General features: G+C 37.3%; 2 protein-coding genes and 1 non-coding gene across 3 annotated transcripts; 1 reads left to right on the top strand and 2 right to left on the bottom strand.

Moving 5' to 3' along the window:
* Window positions 1–438: 438 nt before the first annotated feature.
* LHCB3 (light-harvesting chlorophyll B-binding protein 3) lies at window positions 439–1,928 on the bottom strand. The gene is made up of 3 exons (XM_059587661.2): window positions 1,679–1,928; window positions 1,418–1,579; window positions 439–1,083 (listed from the first exon to the last, which is right to left on the bottom strand). The coding sequence occupies exons 1-3, from the start codon at window positions 1,814–1,816 to the stop codon at window positions 574–576; spliced, it is 810 nt and encodes a 269-aa protein (XP_059443644.2). The 5' UTR covers window positions 1,817–1,928; the 3' UTR covers window positions 439–573.
* Window positions 1,929–2,863: 935 nt separating this feature from the next.
* Window positions 2,864–2,936, bottom strand: TRNAF-GAA (transfer RNA phenylalanine (anticodon GAA)). The gene has a single exon. It is a non-coding gene; the product is annotated as a tRNA-Phe (tRNA).
* A 13,525-nt stretch (window positions 2,937–16,461) lies between these two features.
* Window positions 16,462–19,479, top strand: LOC132175649 (uncharacterized). The gene is made up of 5 exons (XM_059587660.2): window positions 16,462–16,640; window positions 17,622–17,686; window positions 17,791–17,820; window positions 17,929–19,039; window positions 19,192–19,479. The coding sequence occupies exons 1-5, from the start codon at window positions 16,572–16,574 to the stop codon at window positions 19,336–19,338; spliced, it is 1,422 nt and encodes a 473-aa protein (XP_059443643.2). The 5' UTR covers window positions 16,462–16,571; the 3' UTR covers window positions 19,339–19,479.
* The last annotated feature ends 1,521 nt before the right edge of the window (window positions 19,480–21,000 follow it).

The following is a 21,000-nucleotide window of genomic DNA, read 5'->3' as shown; positions in this document are numbered from 1 at the left end:
CTTTGGGATGGCGTTTTGACTTTTTTTAGCCAATGCATAAAGAGTAACAAAAGTAGAGTGTTATACAACTGAAATAACATGGCTGCCAAAATTAGCCTCAAGTTTTTGTTTTGTTTTGTTTTTTTTTTTTTTGAGTAATTCTAAATACTCAATTCTTACTTGAGTTGATATACTAGTGCTTATAAACTCTTGAGTTTATTTATTTATTTATTTATTTTTTAATAAAAGCTAATCAAATGGTTGATAAGCACTATCACATCAGCATAGTGGAATGAGAGTAGGATGTGAGTTGAGTTATAACATTACCTTTTTTTTTTTTTTTAACTGATTTTTATTGCTGATATATAACAATTTATTAAATGGCATTATTTTGCATTATCATACTTTAGGAATACCTTCCCTTTTAGTTTAATTTAACTTTAGAAGACCAGCACCATCTGAAAATCAATAGCTACCGTTGGATCACACCAATACAAACATGAAGTTTTTGAAGTCTAAAATTACAGTAACTACACATGGACTTCCCCTTCTATTTCATTGACATGAAACAAGATAAAAGGACTGGAGCTCAACTTAAGATCCGGGCACGAACTTGGTGGCATAGACCCATGCGTTGTTGGCGACAGGGTTGTCAAGATGGTCCAAGAGGTTCTCCAGGGGGCCCTTGCCGGTGACAATGGCTTGGACAAAGAAGCCAAACATGGAGAACATGGCTAGCCGGCCGTTCTTTATCTCCTTCACCTTCAGCTCAGCAAATGTGACAGGGTCGTCAGCAAGACCAAGAGGGTCGAAGTATTGGCCGCCGGGGTAGAGGTCGTTACCCTCTCCGACTCCGGGAAGGCCGTTGATGCGGAATCCCTCAACGAGGCCCATGAGGACGACTTGGAAGCCAAGCACTGCTAGGATGCTTTGGGCATGAACAAGGTTAGGATTGCCCAGGTAGTCAAGGCCACCTTCTGAGAAGATTTGAGCTCCTGCTTTGAACCATACTGGTTCCTTGAAGTCTACTTTAACCCATTTCTCAAGCACTTCTGGAGTGATGCAGCCCAGTGCTCCAAGCATAGCCCATCGGCCATGGATCACCTAATTTTCCACAACAATGTAGTACCATCATGAATACTACTGCTATAGTCACAATGCCACTCCAATAAATGCAATTACTTCATTGAGAAAAATGTTCAGCTATGAAGAATCTGAATGTTGACAAGTACTTCATTCCAACTCTAATTATCAGGAAGCGTAATTCTATTTAGCAGACTCATATTAGACTGTCATATAACTGAAATAATGTGACAATAAAAATTAGCCTTTACAACATCATTCGGGTTAAGCAGAAATAACCATTCTTTGGAAAGATTGACATCATATACCCATTAATATTAATTTTTTTTTGCTAACTCAGATTAGCATTAATTACCTCAAGAGCCCTGTTCTTTGCAAAGGCTTCAGGGTCAGCAGATAACCCAGCAGTGTCCCAGCCATAATCACCGGGAAATTCTCCGGTCAAGTATGATGGAGTCTGAGCTGAAAAGGGTCCCAAGTACTTCACTCTGTCTGGACCGTACCACAGATCATTCCCCTGTGATGAAAAACAAAAAAAAAAACCCCACAATGTTAAGCACCCGAAAAACACAAACAAAAAATAAATTCAGAGAGAGAGAGAGGAGGGAGAAAATACCATGGTGTATTTCCCAGTTCCCAAAGCGACAACATCTCTAAGAGGGTTAGCGTTGGCACCCCTGGTTTGGCCAAGAAACGGAGTTGGCCTGAGAACAGTGCTGGAGCTTGCAGTTGCTGCCATTAGCGTTGCAGCCATAATCCCAAGCTTTCAGTTATTTTACAGCTGAAACTGGGCTTAGAAGAAATAGAGAATTGTTGACGGAAGTGTGTAGAAAGGGGAAGTTATTATGTGCAAGGAATAAGACAGCGGAAGAGATGGGTGGTGATGAATGCAAGTGTGGAAAATTGTGGCGAAGAATGTCTGGTTTGAATCAACCAATGAGAAGGCTCTAAAAGATTTTTAGCATCTCCAACTCATATCTTTCTATCCACATTTTATCTCGTCCACCATACTACCTCCACCTCATTTTTTCTCCTCCACCACATTAGGGGAATGTGGCATGGCATTGTCTTTGCACATTTGAAAAAGAGTAATGGTATATTCCACACCATTGTATGACTATTATTTTACTATGTTCACGTGGTATTATTAATTATTTTTGAATAAGTCAATGTTAAAAATAAAAGGCAAAAAAAAAAAAAAAATCAGTAGAACTCAAGAGTTAGTTGAGACTGTCATGTTAACATTATGAAATAATTATAAGATAAAAACGTGATTTCTAGTATTACTTTTTGAATCAATGTATGGATGCGACTGTATTCAGACACTGTTGGGGCATGCACATGTCGCTAGGCCAACCTTTTAGCATGAAAGCATTTATATACAAGAAAAATGAGATATAATTATACTATACCCCATTTCACTCTTATATTGTTGAGCTAATGTGAAACTACTCATTAACCCTTATTTTTTTTTTTAACAAATGCTAATCTAATCCAAGGATTGTTGAGCTCAGCCACATTAGCCGATAGCATTACTCTTATATAATTTTATATTAACGTACACATGTGCATCGTTATCGTTATCATTATGGTTGTTAATAAAATAAAATAAAATTATAACCATAAACAGATAAACTGCTCATCTCCCACACACACAAAAAAAAAAAAAAAAAAAGTAAGTCGGTAGTCTTTCCCCCTCCCCCCCTGAAGGCTAGAATTAGAATTTGCATGAAATATTATAGCCGTTTCAAAATATTGCGAAAAGATTTACAAAAACAAAAATATTGCTAAAACCAAAAAATGCGGTGAGCGTGGATCGAACACGCGACCTTCAGATCTTCAGTCTGACGCTCTCCCAACTGAGCTATCCCCGCGATGCTGATACATTCCATCTAATTAGTCCAAACCCAACCAACATTTAACCTCGGCTTTCCTCTTCCAATGCCCGTCACGCTACCAGAGGGCTGCCTTTTCGGTTGTCTGTATGATCTTTTACGTTTTGACGTTAAAAACGGAAAACAACAAAATGAACAACACCTAAAAGGCAAGACTGAAGAGAAATTGAAGGGAAAAAGAAAAAGCAAAGGTTCATGGGCATTCTGTTCCTCTTGGCCTTATGCTTGTGGATATGAGAATATTACATATTAATCTATATGTTGGAACTAGTGGCTCAATGCTCTTATGTATTAACATTGTAAATGAAAACTAAGTAATAAAAGAATGGAAAATGGAAGATAAGAAATGGAATGATGAAAAGGAATTGAGAATCTTTATTGAACTAACGAGTAACTTCGAGGGTTACTCAACCTCCTAAACATATTCGACAATGCCAATCTCCTAGTTCACAATGAACATAATGACTATCCACATACCGATTACATTCTCACTCAAGCTATTTAAACAACATTCCCCAACTAACTCTGAACTAACTAAACTATATTATAACCTTTTCAACTAACTAAACTATACTATAACAGAAGGTGCGCTTGAGATAAAGGCCAAGCTCCATCTGCAAGCGCCCTTCTCTTGGACATAAACTCATCATTTCTGTAGCAAGGTTTCACGCCACACCACCTCACGTAGATTGAGTATTTTTCTGCCCCAACACCTTACATCTATATTTCCAACGCCATCGATGCCAAAGCTTTTGTACTCTCCGCAAAACCTCATTCATCATCCGAGACTTCCACGCTTGAAAATTCTTCACCAACTCAACCTCTACCAAATATTTTTCAGGCTTCGTATTTTCAAGAAAGAAAAGTCTTTTACCTGGATCAAAGCACCAACTGCCGCCCCAAAGAAAAAGGACACCATCATCTAACTTTTTTTGCGGAGCATTATCAAGTAACTGCACCTCATCGCATGAAAGCCTCCCATAATTCGAAATTCTTTTCACTAAATCTTGCTCCCCCAATTCTTCACACTTGATCTCTTGTTTGATCTCCACGTTAGCAAGAATCAAATGTAGCTTCTTACAATCCATGGACTCTCTCTCCTGGGACAGGTCTAGAAACTCTTTCTTGTGACCAAAGTTCGGTTTGAGATCAATGAAGCCAATGGATTCCGCTTGGGAATCGACCTTCTCAAGAACTGGATGTATCTTCTCCAACTCCATAGATTCAATCTCCCTAGGGACTAACTCGGACTCTTCGACCCTGTTAGAATATTGTGAATCTTTGCTTGGTCCCTACTCTTAGCTTGGTTGCCAAGTTACTTGGTCCCTACTCTTGACTTGGTTGCCAAGTTAATTTCCTTATAGAGATTGTTTTCTTGCAAGTTAATTTATTCTGTAATTATTGTATTATTTTGTAATTATTGTATTTCCTTTCTTTTAGGGCCTCATTCAACTATAAATAGGCCATTCCATTGTACAATTGAAATCACATCAGAAATACAAATTTCTTCTCCACAATTATCTTTCTGTTATCTTTTTTCTACATGGTATCAGAGCCGCCGTTTTCTTGGTGCATCTTTTAAGCCTCCGTTCTTCGTCCGTACAATTTTCTTGTTTTTCCGTTTGAGCGTTCTTTTTGGTGGTTCTTTCTATTTCAACAATACACCAAACGTTTGTTGCGGTTATTTTTTTGTATGTGACGGAAGTTGTAGAGGTCTTGTTGTTCAAAATCAGAATATTTGTGCACCATAGCTGCTGTGCACATGCCACACCAGATCGCTCCCTAAGGCTGCACCTGCACCTTCGCCACACCGAATTACTACCCACAGGTTTATTTATTTAATTTTTTTTTTATTTTCCGAGAAAAAAAAAAAAAAAAAAAGTCTACCAATCTTGATAATATTGTCTGTCCCATTGACAATATTTTAGATGGTTCCAATTATATGTTGTGGGCTCAAAATATGGAAGTTTTTTTGAGAGGGAGGGGATTATGACGTTATATTTGTAGAGAAACTGTTGCACCCACACAAAAAGAAGGTGAGTCAGCCGACAAATTTGCCAGTCGATTTGAAGATTGGGATAGTGCAAATTATCGTATTATTTATTGGTTTATCAATACTTCAGTTCCTTCCATCCATAGTTTACTCCCCAAGCTTGGGAATGCAAAGGCTGCTTGGGAGTTTTTAGCAAAACGATACAATTGTACTTATGATGCCTCACTTGAGTTTCAGATTGAAACTAAACTTTATCAGACACGTCAGGAGCCAGGTCAGTCTATTGCTGATTTTTATTCTCAAACTAATAGTCTTTGGGAGCAATTATCCGCTACAAATCCTCAACTGAAGCATCCTGAAGATGTAGAAATATTTGCAAAGTATCGGGATCGTCGAAAGTTTATGCATTTTATGATGGCTCTTCGTGCGGATTTTGAACCCACTCGGGCTTCTCTCTTACACCGCAATCCTCTTCCCACATTGGAAGCTGCTGTAGCAGAACTTATTTCTGAAGAGACTCGACGGTCCACTATGCACTTGCAATCTCCAGATATGGCTGTCGCTGCTACACCTTAGAGTGTTCCTAAATTTCCTCCTAGATGATCCACACCACCGTCTTCCTCCATGAAGTTAATTTGCAACTATTGCAAATAGCATGGTCACTCTATTGCTAATTGCTATAAGCTCCAAAACAGACGTCAGTCACGAGCTCCTTTCCAACAAACAGCCGCAATTGTTTCATCTGGTTCCTCTGCACCTGCATCTTACACTGAGAACCAATCTCAATCCTCTGCTCTCACTGCATCTGACGTTGAGGCACTAATCCATCAGGTTCTGTCTCGTTCCTCTACTGCCTTGTCCGTTATATCAGGTAAAAATTCATGGTTCATCGACTCTGCTTGTTGTAATCATATGACCCATGACCCCACCTTATTTTCCCAAAAGTCTGCCCTTTCTCCCAACCCTGTCATTTATACTGCTGATGGTTCTTGGTTACCTGTTAGTCACAGTGGGTCTATTTCTTCACCTAATTTGTCTATTGATAACATATATCTTGTTCCCCAATTGTCATTAAATCTTCTTTCAGTTGGCCAACTTTGTGAACTAGGTTTGGAGTTGACATTTTCTAACAGGGGTGTTCATGTGCATGATCCACAGACGGGTCAACTAATTGGGACCGGCCGTAAGATTGGACGTCTTTTTGAGCTTTCATTCTTACAAACTCCTATTCACTTAGCTGCTGCTGTCAAAACACTCATTGCTTCTTCCAACTTATGGCATTCACGTTTGGGTCATGCCTCTCTACCACGTGTCCAACTTCTTGCATCTCAAGGTCATATAGGATCAGTAGATGTAAAAGCTTTTGATTGTGTTTCTTGTCATCTTGGCAAACAAACACATTTATCTTTTAATAAAAGTGAGTCTTCATCTTCTGCACCATTTGATTTATTTCATTCTGATATTTGGGGCCTTGCCCCTGTTCCCACTGAGGGGGGATCTCGCTATTTTGTTATTTTTCTTGATGATTATTCTCGTTATACTTGGATATATTTATTACAGCATCGCTCTGAACTCACTCAAGTTTATCAAAATTTTCATCAAATGGTACAAACCCAATTTTCTCGTACCATCAAAATTTTTCGTTCAGATAATGCTATGGAATATAATGAGAAATCTTTTCAAAATTTTTTAAAACAAAATGGGACCCTCTCTCATCGTTCTTGTCCTTACACTTCTCAGCAAAATGGGGGTGCAGAACGCAAACATCGTCACATCTTAGACACTGTAAGAGCTATTCTCATCTCTGCCTCACTTCCTGAACGCTTTTGGGGTGAGGCTGCTCTCACTGCTATTTACACGATTAATCGTGTGCCTTCCCCGACTATTCACAACCAAACTCCTTATGAGCGCTTGTATGGTAGCACACCTAACTATTCTTTGCTTCGCGTCTTTGGTTGTATCTGTTTTGTCACTCTTCCTCCACATGAGCGTACTAAACTTGAACCCCGCTCTCGCTTGTGTTGCTTCCTTGGTTATGGCATCACTCAAAAAGGTTATCGCTGCTATGACCCCATTGCCCGACGACTTAGGATCTCTCGCCATGTGGAGTTCTGGGAACATAAAATGTTCACTAGTCAAACGCCTTTTCCGCATTCTTCCTCCGCATATTCTCCTGTCTTCACTGACCCCTCTATTGTCTTATTTCCTGGATCATCTGCAGATAACTCAAGCTCATTGGACGAACTTTCTACGACTGCTTCTAATTTGCCTGATTCGACTACGGATCCTTCTGCTACATCACACACTCCCGAGCCTTCTCCTGAACTTCGTCGCTCCGATAGGGTAAGAGCACCACCTGCCTATCTCTATGATTATCATTGTTTTTCTGTTCTTGCTACTCTTCACGAACCTCACTCTTATCGTGAGGCTAGTGCTGACCCTCTTTGGCAGAAAGCTATGTCTGATGAACTAGATGCCCTTTCTAAAACTCATACATGGGACTTGGTGGGTTTGCCTCCTGGGAAGTTTGCAGTGGGATGTAAGTGGGTTTATAAAATTAAAACTCGTGCAGATGGATCTGTGGAACGCTATAAGGCTCGTCTTGTTGCGAAAGGATTTGCTCAGGAGTATGGTATTGACTATGAGGAGACTTTTGCTCCTGTTGCTAGACTGACCTCTGTTAGATCCTTACTTGCAGTTGCTGCTGTTCGGCATTGGCAGTTATTTCAGATGGATGTTAAAAATGCATTCCTCAATGGTGATCTTACAGAAGAAGTCTATATGCACCCTCCACCTGGCTATCACCATCCGCCACACAAAGTTTGCAGACTCCGTCGGGCACTTTACGGTCTCAAGCAGGCTCCTCGTGCTTGGTTTGCCAAGTTCGGTTCTGTGGTTGCTCAACAAGGCTTTGTTTCTAGTTCTTATGACTCAGCTCTCTTTCTTCGGACTACTGATAATGGTATTATCCTTATCCTTCTTTATGTAGATGATATGATTATTACTGGTGATAACATTTCAGGCATCCGTGCTCTTCAATCCTTCCTTAGCCAAAATTTTGAAATGAAGGACTTGGGAACACTCGGCTACTTCCTTGGTCTTGAGGTTACCTCAAGTAATGATGGTTATTATCTCTCTCAAGCCAAATATGCATCTGATCTACTTTCCCGAGCAGGTCTGACAGACAGTAAAACATCGAGCAGCCCCCTTGAGACCAATGTCAAACTTCTAGCCACGGATGGTGAGCCTTTATCCGATGTTACTCTCTACAGGCAGCTAGTAGGTAGTCTTATTTATCTTACTTTTACACGACCTGATATTGCCTATGCTGTTCATTTGGTGAGTCAATTTATGAGTGCACCTCGATCTACTCATTATATTGCTGTTCTTCGCATTTTGCGCTATGTCAAGGGCACTATGTTTCATGGTATTCATTTCTCTTCTCATTCATCTCTTGAGCTCCGAGCCTACTCTGATGCTGATTGGGCTGGTGATCCTATTAATCGTTGCTCTACCACTGGATATTGTTTCCTACTTGGAACTTCTCTAATTTCGTGGCGCAGTAAGAAACAATCTGTTGTTGCTCGATCTAGTACTGAAGCTGAGTATCGTGCTCTTGCTGACACTACATCTGAACTTCTCTGGTTACGATGGCTTTTGTCCGACATGGGTGTTTCTCAGTCCACTAGTTCCCCTATTTATTGTGACAATCGGAGTGCTATACAGATTGCTCATAATGATTTTTTCCATGAGCGCACAAAACATATCGAGATTGATTGTCATTTCATCCGCCATCATCTTCAGCAAGGTATTTTGCATCTTCATTCCGTCACCTCTGCAGATCAATTGGCTGACATCTTTACCAAATCTCATCCACCTGGACGACTCACTGATCTTATCTCCAAACTCAAGTTGGCTTCTCCCCCTAGAGTTTGAGGGGGGATGTTAGAATATTGTGAATCTTTGCTTCGTCCCTACTCTTGCCTTGGTTGCCAAGTTACTTTGTAACAATCTGATCTCGTATAGCGGAAAAACTGTAATTATCAATACAAAAAAAATACTGTTAAAATACTTTTCTTTATACAAAAAAAATACCCAAAGCTATGTCGTATAAGGCATTTATACAAATCTATCCGACAGTCTAAACTCTAGACAAAACTTAACCAACTTGGAATCTCTGTACATCTCAATATGAATCTCTAATCACAACTGCATAATTACCTTGCTTTTCCATTCCTGCAAGCACTACAAAAAAACTGTGAAGTAGTGAGTCAATTGATTTCCGACAATATAAATCATTGTTGAATCATATATATATAGCAAAATGCTAGACAAGTTATAAAACCACAAAAATCTGTATTATTGGATATCAATATCATACTCAGTAAGTAAGAATACTTACAGTGGATTACATGAATGGATCATCAAAGGTAATTACTTGAAACCCGTTCTGCTGCAGTTGGTCCATACCCATAACAATCCCTTCACTGACTTTCTCTCTCTCTCTCGCCTAAACTCTCTTTCTTCCTCTTCAGCTCTCTGTCTTAAATTTCCCATCTCACTCTCGGTTTCTCTTGTGTTCTTTCTTTCTTGTAGCGCTTGGTCTCGCCCTTTCTCTCTCTGTTCTGAGTAAACACTCTTAGAAAGAAGAAAGACCGAGTAAAAAGCGGAAGAAAGAAGAATATATGCAAGAGATGGGAGAGGAGATGAGTTGTGAAAATTGTGAAGGAGAAGAGCTCTATTTATAGGAGAAAATCAAACACTATTCTACCTTCAATTTACAATTATACCCTCATTTTACTATTTCACCAACCCTATACTATTCTACCTTCAATTTACAATTATACCCTCATTTTACTATTTCACCAACCCTATACTATTTCACCAACCCTATACTATTCTACCAACCCTATACTATTCTACCAACCCTATACCATTCTACCTATACTATTCTACCTTCTTATTCTACCATCCTTATACCTACCATTTACTATCCTATTATTTCACCAATTATTACAATCATACTCCAAATTATACCAATCAATCATCAATTATCATATCTCTTAAATCTCCCAATAAAATAATCAATATAAAATCATCATCATGATATAATAACCTCAAATCAATATTCATTCCAATAATATTCATAAGATCTAATAAGTTCCTCAAGAATAAATATTATTACCTAATATCATCAATAAATATCTCAACCCCAAAGTAAATGCCATTACCTAATATGAATATTAATATAATCATAGCATCAATTTAATATCTCTAAAATAAGACTTTAAAAATCTGGGGTGCTACAATCTTCCCTCCTTATTAGAATTTCGTCCTCGAAATTAAAGCCCATAAATTATCACCTATCTCCAAATTGAGCAACCCAAATTAAAAACAAATCATACTTGAACCATAACTTACTCAAGTTACTATAAAAAAATTTTAAATTCAATCTGTTCATAAATAAATATCATAACATATTCCATACTCAGGCGATGTGAGACTCTACAAGCACTCTTCTTGGGCACCAGTGTCACCGTTGGCAATCCTCAGGGAATTTCTTCATTCTCGGCCCTTAACTTTTGGCCCTTATACATTTCATTGTGTCTTAACTGACACCATTATAATATAACCCACTTTTGGCATCACCAACGTGTGTCCACTAGCGACCCTCATAGGCTTGTGCACACTCCCACCATCTCAGGCTGGGTAATGCTTTGATACCATTTGTAACATCCCAGGGAAAAGCGCTAGCCACATCTGCGCTATTACCCCAAAAGGACTAGTCAATTTGGAGCTTCCCTAGAATTCATTATAAAGCCCAGTTTCACCTAGTAACTAGGCAATGTGGGACTTAGCACCCATGACTATCTCTATAAACTACCCACTCAATGTGGGCTTCTTCTCATCATGCAGTGCTTCAATACCACATGACCTGGCGTTACTAGGTGGCTCTGATACCATTTTGTAACAATCTGATCTCGTATAGCGGAAAAACTGTAATTATCAATACAAAAAAAATACTGTTAAAATACTTTTCTTTATACAAAAAAAATACCCAAAGCTATGTCGTATAAGGCATTTATACAAATCTATCCGACAGTCTAAACTCTAGACAAAACTTAACCAACTTGGAATCTCTGTACATCTCAATATGAATCTCTAATCACAACTGCATAATTACCTTGATTTTCCATTCCTGCAAGCACTACAAAAAAACTGTGAAGTAGTGAGTCAATTGATTTCCGACAATATAAATCATTGTTGAATCATATATATATAGCAAAATGCTAGACAAGTTATAAAACCACAAAAATCCGTATTATTGGATATCAATATCATACTCAGTAAGTAAGAATACTTACAGTGGATTACATGAATGGATCATCAAAGGTAATTACTTGAAACCCGTTCTGCTGCAGTTGGTCCATACCCATAACAATCCCTTCACTGACTTTCTCTCTCTCTCTCGCCTAAACTCTCTTTCTTCCTCTTCAGCTCTCTGTCTTAAATTTCCCATCTCACTCTCGGTTTCTCTTGTGTTCTTTCTTTCTTGTAGCGCTTGGTCTCGCCCTTTCTCTCTCTGTTCTGAGTAAACACTCTTAGAAAGAAGAAAGACCGAGTAAAAAGCGGAAGAAAGAAGAATATATGCAAGAGATGGGAGAGGAGATGAGTTGTGAAAATTGTGAAGGAGAAGAGCTCTATTTATAGGAGAAAATCAAACACTATTCTACCTTCAATTTACAATTATACCCTCATTTTACTATTTCACCAACCCTATACTATTCTACCTTCAATTTACAATTATACCCTCATTTTACTATTTCACCAACCCTATACTATTTCACCAACCCTATACTATTCTACCAACCCTATACTATTCTACCAACCCTATACCATTCTACCTATACTATTCTACCTTCTTATTCTACCATCCTTATACCTACCATTTACTATCCTATTATTTCACCAATTATTACAATCATACTCCAAATTATACCAATCAATTATCAATTATCATATCTCTTAAATCTCCCAATAAAATAATCAATATAAAATCATCATCATGATATAATAACCTCAAATCAATATTCATTCCAATAATATTCATAAGATCTAATAAGTTCCTCAAGAATAAATATTATTACCTAATATCATCAATAAATATCTCAACCCCAAAGTAAATGCCATTACCTAATATGAATATTAATATAATCATAGCATCAATTTAATATCTCTAAAATAAGACTTTAAAAATCTGGGGTGCTACATACTTGGTCCCTACTCTTGACTTGGTTGCCAAGTTAATTTCCTTATAGAGATTGTTTTCTTGCAAGTTAATTTATTCTGTAATTATTGTATTATTTTGTAATTATTGTATTTCCTTTCTTTTAGGGCCTCATTCAACTATAAATAGGCCATTCCATTGTACAATTGAAATTACATCAGAAATACAAATTTCTTCTCCACAATTATCTTTCTGTTATCTTTTTTCTACAGACCCTTTCCATGGAATTTCCACCTATTGACTCCTCTGCCTTTGAATTATCATCTAACAATAATATAATTTCGTCTCTTCGTTGTTGCTGTGAATCTTGCAAAAATCTTTCTTTTAAAGCTCTAGCAAATTCATCCCAAGAAGAAAAACATTTGACTTAGGTAATTCTTGGAACCAAATTAGAGCAGTACCTTTCATGTAAAATGAAGCAATTTTTAGCCTTCGTTAGAGTAATGCTCAAAAAACTGCTCAGCTTTGTAACACCAACTCAATGGTTCCTCTCCATGAAACTTTGGAAATTCCATGTGACCATAAGGTACATGCTTATCCTTTTGTTTTAGTGTAGATGACAACTCCTGGATACTCTGCTGTAAAATAACAAACTGATCGTCATGAAACATCTTGTAGAATCGAAGGGTTTGGAAATAGAATCGAACGGCTCTGATACCACTTGTAACAGTGCTCTTATGTATTAACATTGTAAATGAGAACTAAGTAATAAAAGAATGGAAAGTGGAAGATACGAATTGGAATGATGAGAAGGAATTGAGAATCTTTATTGAACTAACAAGTAACTTACTCAACCTTCTAAGCATATTCAAGAATGTCAATCTCCTAGTTTACAATTGAACAAGTCCATAGATTCTTTGATACCTTTACAATTATCTCAAGAGCCTTATATCCACTACATTCTAACTACTTGGGCCAACTACTAGGCCTAACTAACAACTAACCTAATAACAGAAATGGGGTTTATATATATATATATATATATATATATATAAAGTGATTAATTTTTAATTCGAGTCGATTGCAAAAATGCAAAACATGTTTTAGAAAAAGATGTTTAAAATATAGCAAATAAACAGATTTTTGCTAGATGGCAATCAATTTTAAGCATCTTTGATTTTGATATTGAATACATCAAACGAGATCAAAATTCTATACCTAATTTCCTCACTAATGAATTTTTGCAGGGAAAAGATGGCTGAAAAGCCATAATCCAGTAAAAACAAAAATAAAACACCTTCCATTAAGTCACAACCCAGTCACCATATAGTCCTGAGCCCAGAAAATGTAAACCCCTATGACACATGTTCACCCATTAACATGTTAAACAAGTTTCAGGTTCTTGTTTCCCAAGACCTACTTTTTCATCCACTTTAGCATCCCCAAGTCATCCGGACCCTTACCAGTTGGTAGAATGTCCTAGTATCCCTACCCAACAAAACTCTTCAAAACTCATATAGCAGCAAAAATTCTATACCAACCAGCCAATTACCCATACCAATAGATCAAAGTTTGTCTAAAAAACCTATATAGAAAACCTATTTTTTGTAGAACATGACCAACGTCATCTCAAGAATCCTTTGGATCTTGTAAAGAATTATTTCCCTCATAAATGGAATTTCATTCCATTTCACCCATCTAAATCCATCAATTTCTACAGAGACATTTTACTCCAAACAGCATCAATTACCAAAGCCTCTATCCCAGACAAATATGATTCAGAACAGAAAAGAGTAATCTTTGATAAAATGTATATCACAAAGATTATTTCAGCAAAAGAATGGGGTCACCCAGCTAATCTCAAAGTCCTGCAGGGCCACCAAGTTCAATACAGCTACTATGATTACATTGAAGCATGGTCAAAAGTACTTTTTTATCAAAACAATAATAACAGTCATTCCTGGTATCTTTGTTTTGATAACAATTTCAGCTGTCAGCTACCTATTTGGTTCAACAGATGGTGGCAAAGTCATGGGATGATTCCCTAGATTTTACCCCTAGAACTTGCAGATGCATTACAACAGTTCTCTACAACCTACAGAGTTAATGTAGCAGAAAGTCAATTTCCTTCCTTGCTCCATATGGAAAAGAAATATAAAATCTCATGGCTCTTCAAATGGGATTATGTCATTGATCAAGGAATTTGCAGAAGAAACAGATATGTCCTCTGGTGGGACAAATGCAACATTCAAAAAATACTTTCATCAATACAGAGAGAATTTCCTTCATTCACCACTCAAAGCCAATTCTTGGCAAGCAAATCACATTTACAGACAGAAATTGCAACAGCTATGGCCCAGGTCCAATGTAAAGAAGACCTCAAAGACCTTTGCAGAAACCTTCTCCTTAAAGCTGAAGGTATTGAAGAACAAGGAGAACAAAGTCCAGCTTCATCCTCCTCTTCAACAAACCAAGTACAGCCCAAGACCCCTATGATCTTGGTGAAGATTGAGACTTAGAGAAGCCCAAATCCAGCAATTACTGTTCCAAAATACAGCAAACACTGTTCCTAAATATAGAACTGTTTATATCACTGTTCTGGTGGTCATTACTGTTTGGCAGCCATTACTGTTCATGCAACTGTTTACATACTGTTCATGTCGGCAGCTACTGTTCATAACACTATTCAGCACTATTCACCCGACAAATCACTGTTCATCTACAGTGTTCAGCTTTTAATTTTTTATTTAAAGCCCCTTCAGCTCTTGTAAATGCAGCTCGGGTTCTTCCAAACTTTGAAATACTCCTTTCTCTTCTCCCTCTCTGATCATTAATGAAATCTCACAATATGTATGTCAGAGTTTCATCTATGTATTACAGAATGTTTCATTCAATAAAAGCTTCTTCAAGTTAATTTTACAGCATCATATTTTCGTAAGTCTTTATTTTCATATTCATTATGTATATTCTTGAATTTATAGTTCCAATTGAAGTATCTTCAACATTTCATATTCATCTTTATGTTTATATCTTTGTGTATCCATCTAGATATTATGTTCATATTCAGCCTAGAATCTTATCTGCAGTCTCTGTTTAAATTCATCATTATGTCTTTGCTTTTTGATCTATGATCTAAATTATATATATATATATATAGGTATTTTTGACAAATGTATTCTATTCCTTAAGAATTTGTTAAGCTACTAAAAAATGAGTGGCTTAGCTAATTCTGTGCGTATAAGATTAGTAGTCCAATGGAAATAAACTATTTCTAGGAATAGTGTATACCAAACAAAAGAATTACCTAGGATTAGCTAGTCTATTTCAAGGGTGAATGCAAAGAGCACGCGGCGTGTTGAGCAATTTTTTTTTTTTTTTTTTTTTGCATTAAAATATTAAAAAAAAAAAATTTCCTTCACGGCGTGCTAAGCACGCCGTGTAGTCTGTATCATGGCTCCTATTTCAATGGTCGATTTCGCAAACCAAACGGGGCCTTAATGTAAATGGAATGACCCTTTCTATTTTAAATAAAATGAATAGTACTTGTTTTAGAGTTAGAATTTAAAGTTAGTGTATATGATGTTAATATTGGTACGCCTTTTAAAAAAAAAAAATTAAATAATGTTATATATTAGATGCATTAATTTTAAATCCTATCATAAAATAGATAGCAATCGTCAAGACCCAGGCAAGTTACCATTGTGCCCCTATTTTGTAAAGGCCCTAAAAAATGCATTTACAAAAAAAGAAAAAAACAGAGAGAATATGAAAGGCCTTGCAAAAAAAAAAAAGAGAGAGAGAGAGAGAAAGAAAGAGATAAGGCTATTTAGCATACTATGAGGGCCTAAAAAAAAATCTTAAATAAAATAAAATAAAATAGATTAATATTTTTGCATCTCAAAAAATAAGAAAAATTAAGTCGGAAACATGATGGGTCAAACAGGTCAAGCCCAAATCAAAGTAGCCCAAACAAATTAGCTGATTGATAACCGACATTCGGGTTTCATGCACAAACATGACTTGTGCTTCATGTCAAACGATGACAGTCCCGTGAGAGTACTTATATTTTACTCAACATTTTGAATTCCTCCAACGGTCAAATTGCTTTGGGGCCCCACTCTCCCATTAATAGCAACATAACAAATCCCCAAACATACTAATCAATCTCGACCGTCCATCTGTAGAACCAGAACCACGATGATAAAACAGTTATTTCAACGTCGTCGTTTTAGCGCCCTTGGGGCTTCCAAGCTTCTTTATGAAGTTGTTTGTTCCAATGCCAACATTAGCCAAGGAGCCAAACCGTAAGATGGAAATGTCTCTTAGGCGCTCAATCAAACACAGAAATCGCTGACTTCTGGAGCGGATTCAAAGCTTTTCTTGTGACTTCTTTATGGCTCAGAAAGTGGAGAGAAATGCTAAAATGGCTTGCAAAAAGGATGATGATCACTGGGCTTTTCTGGTACTCCTTTTCTTCCTTAAAGCATGTAATGCTGTTCGAATATTCTTCCTTGATATTATTCTCATTTATTTTTCCTATTCTTTTTATGGTTTCTGAAAGCTATTGGATTTATTTTTTCAATATTTTGTTCTAATCGCTAAACAAAATTGTTCTTAATCTTAATCTTTTTTTCCTTTTTGTTTTTTTTTGTTTTGGTATTTGACATGATCCTGTCATTTTTAATATCTGGGTTTTGAAAATATTGGATTTCTAATTCTTCTGGTAAAAACTTAAAGATTTATGGGGTTTTTCATTCTAGTCCATTGGTTCTAACTTTTATGTGGGCAATGCCGCAATGGGTAAATCTGTTTCGTTACATCCGTTTTGACGTCTGGGTTTAAAATAGAGAAAATGTGTTCTCTTTGTTTGTTTATTGATTTATCTTCTTGGTTTCTGGGTTTTATTGTTTCTTTGGTATTTTGATCACTTTGATTTCTGATTTCTAGTCTTTGAGATTGGGTTTTGCATCTCTTGATTGTAGTTCCGATATCGTCTTTTTCATTTCTTTTAAGTATGGTTCTATATTGATTTACGGCTATTATATCCTGATTCACTTAACTATTTTGGATGCTGAGAAAATGTAGGGAAAACTATTAATTGAAGCTTCAAAACTTGATTTTTTCATCATTTGGACACCAGAAGAAATATGAATTACATAAGATCCGAACATTTTCATTATGCTTATGGATCTTGGAAAGAATGGAAGCAAGTAATAGAAAGTGTAAAATTTAACTAAAAACGCAATTTGTTAAGCACTAGCAATTTCCTTTGCTTTCGTTGCTCTTTTAGAGATCCAAACAGAGCCCTTGGGACCAAAACGAAGGAATCTATTATCTTTTGTTCATTTTTCCTTTTTATGATGGCATGTTGTCTTTTTGGTCTGTGCTGATATCCAACGTTGTTTGTCTCGGTTACCACTCACAGTTGTTTTTGCTTGTATAGGAAGAAATCGAAGCACCTATGTGGGTAGATCTCACTCTAGAAGCTAACTTCAACAACCAAGACATGTGAGCTTTTATATAATTGCTTTAACCATTCCATGTTTTCTTTCCAGAGCTTTATTGTCTATATTTATGATACCAATTCCAATATTCTCCTTGTTACATTGCAGCAATAATAAGTGGTTCCGCACAAGCCACCCGTATGCAACCTCTTTTCTTCACTGGTTTCTGCAGTATTGCTACATTGGCTTTGGAATGTAGTTAAAAGTTTCAAATCTCACTGATTATGAAATTGATTTAATTTTCAGGTTCCACCAGTGTTCTTCTCACCAATTAAAATCTGCATTTTCTCATTCTGGTGAGGGTATTACATCCTCAGACTTACAGGGATCAACATCACCAAAAATTCCATCGTCAGTCTCAAGATCAAGAGGGAAAGAGTATAGGAGCAAGAAATGGAAAGCGGAAAATCATGATTTCGCATCAAGTATGAAGCATCCAATCAAGGTTTTAAGTGGGAAATCTTATTTGGTAGATCCACAATGTGGTGAGAAAATAAAACCTAAATCAGGCTTTATAAATTTAAAAGGAACTTCCATGTCAAAATCACGTTCCGTTTGCGAAAGCAGTCTAACCGGAAATTCCATACCGAGTTGCTCTAAACCTGTATCCACTTGTGGGGATCCTGCAAGTAGGTTGAGTTCTATGGGAAACAAGACCTGTGAAAGCAATACAAGCACCATTACATCTCAGAGCAGTCAGCAACAAGAGCAGAGTTACACAGAGGTATCCACTATTCCACTTTTGTCAGATATGAGGATTAGTCTTAGGAAAAGCTGTAGTACAAGACAAGCACCAAGGGTGGAGATGAATAATGATAAAAGGCTGTCAAGAGGCCGCAAATCATCATCTGGCATATCCAGTGTAGGGTCATCATCAAACCCTTGTTATGATGCTAGGAGCTCAACATCTACATCACTAAGTCAGAGAGGAATAACCCCAGATAGCAGAAATGTAATGAGGATGACTTATGCAGCAAAGAACAAGGTAAAAAATTTGAGTGTATACAGGGCATCAACCATTAAAATTGAAGAAGTGAGCTGCAATTCTAGAAGGGGAACTAAAATCAACCTTGTAAAGTCAGTCCACCAGGAAGCTGCAAAGCCAAGAGCTTTGGTGCCACTTGGAGTTAATGAGCAAGAGTCGTCGTTTACTGCTGCAGTAAAATCTAAGGAGAAGATGAGAGCAGGCAGGTTTAAAAGATTGGCAGGTGATGGAAAAGAGAATGCCACAGGGAGAATGAGTGTGAGTCAGAAATGCAGTGGCAAAGGCATTGCTGCTGTAGCCATGATTAAGGATCAGAAAGGGACAAAACAGAGTGTTCGACATAAGGGTGGGGCAGGATTGGTTGGTTCACAGGTGGATATTCTTATTTTCAATTGTGTGGGCTCGTTACAATTTTGAAAGCATCCAATCTTTTGATCTTTTATAACTTGTTTTAGAGGTTATTTTGCATGCTTATTATCACATTTTCACTCGACATTATTTGATATTTATGAACTTTTGAGCAGGGAAAAGTAACCGTTCGGTGCGAAGAGAATAATAAACCTGCGAAGGTGACCCAAAGGGGTACGAAGAGAATTGTAAACCCGAGACGGCCTAGCTTCGACGAGAGAAGAGCATGGCAGCACACCGGGTTGTGTACAGTACAAACCTAGCATCTTTCTTACCCCCACAGGGGGGAACAAACTTGGATATGGGTGTCAAACTTTTAGTGTTTTTTCGGCTTTAAACTTCACAGACATATCTCAGACCCAGAGGATTCTCAGTGTTTTTGTGAATGGTTTTCTAATTGTATATTCCTTTTGATTGTCATCTTCATATTTGAGCCCGTTGGATTTGGGTGTCAGTTTGGTTTGCGGAATAGGTATTCCATTAGGAAAAAAAAAGAAGGTATTATTGATAATAGAAGATGTTAGAATGGAATAATTATTTAAATTTTTTAGTTTGGTAACAACACACATGGTCTAACTGGAATTAAATCAAAATTATTAAAATCCCCCGCATTATTTTAATTTTTTTTTTTCAATTCATATTAGAAAATAAAAAATAAAACAAAAACAATCTAAAAAATCGTGACGTGGCCGACCATCCCAGCGCGGCCATCCCTGAAAATCAACAGGGGTGGCCGCGACCACTCCAGAGGAGCATCGGGGGGGTGGGGGGGCCATCCCAAGACACCACAGGGGTGGTGCGACCACCCCCGGATGCCTTGGAGGTGGTCTCGCGAGGCATCCGGGGGTGGTGCGACCACCCCGCCTCTTTTCTGTGGGTGGCTAACCACCCCAATAAGTGGTCGGTGGTCGGCCACCCTCTTTAATTTCCATCTTATACTTCTTTTCTCTTTTTTTAGTTTAATTTTAATATATATATATATGTGCGTGTGCGCGCGCGCGCGGGGTGTTTGTGTAAAATGTATTACATTCCTCAATGTGTGCAAGGGATTAGTTATTCATGTGTATTACATTCCTCAATGAATAACTATTCCTGTGTGTGCAAGGGATTAGTGATTCCGACGGGAATAACTATTCTCAGGAATAGACTTTTACCAAACAAAAGAATAACTATTCCATAGGAATAACTATTCATTTCCAGGTCCCCAAGAGGTAGCTCAAACGGCTAGAGAACATGCCTTATGAAGCGCGGTGGTCACTTGTTCGAATCCATACTTCCTTCTCTTGTGTAGACATGTTAAAAAAACAAAAAAAAAAAAAAAAAACCTATTCCATTCTAGAGGTCTATTCCACAAACCAAATGAGCTCATCTCGGCTTCATAGAAGCATCTCTGACCCAGAGGATTCCCAGTGTTTTTGTGAATGGTTTTCTAATTGTATATTCCTTTTGATTGTCATCTTCATATTTGAGCCCATTGAATTTCAACCTCCTGCCGACTTTAAATACAAAAAAGAAAAAAAAAAAAAGATATATATTTTATATTCAATACAAATTACAATAAAGCAAGCATATTATGACGCATGAGGTGAGCAATATTAACAAGCTTTCTAATTGACTATCCAACCGAGTCCGAGTGCAGCTTACTTTATGTCAGTTTTAGCTTGAGCTTGGCTCGAGTATCTGGAGCTTTTCAAATGAGGAATGCAATATAAAAATTAACCATTTCTAATCAAAAAAAAGGGTGTAGCTATTCTATTTAAGCGTGATCATAGTAGTACCTACTTGTTGGGGGCTGCATAAAAGAGAGACAGTAAAAACAGCAGGTACTTCCTCAAATCCGACTTAAGCCATAATGTTATTATGAGATGTGGAAAACAGCCTTGCACCAGTGGATCTAAATGGCGGAACATTACCTTGCATTTTAT

This window comes from Corylus avellana, chromosome 3 (genome assembly GCF_965113065.1).
Source record: "Corylus avellana chromosome 3, dhCorAvel1.hap1.2, whole genome shotgun sequence".
In the NCBI taxonomy this organism is placed as follows: domain Eukaryota; kingdom Viridiplantae; phylum Streptophyta; class Magnoliopsida; order Fagales; family Betulaceae; genus Corylus; species Corylus avellana.
This window is presented reverse-complemented; position numbering and strand designations above follow the sequence as displayed.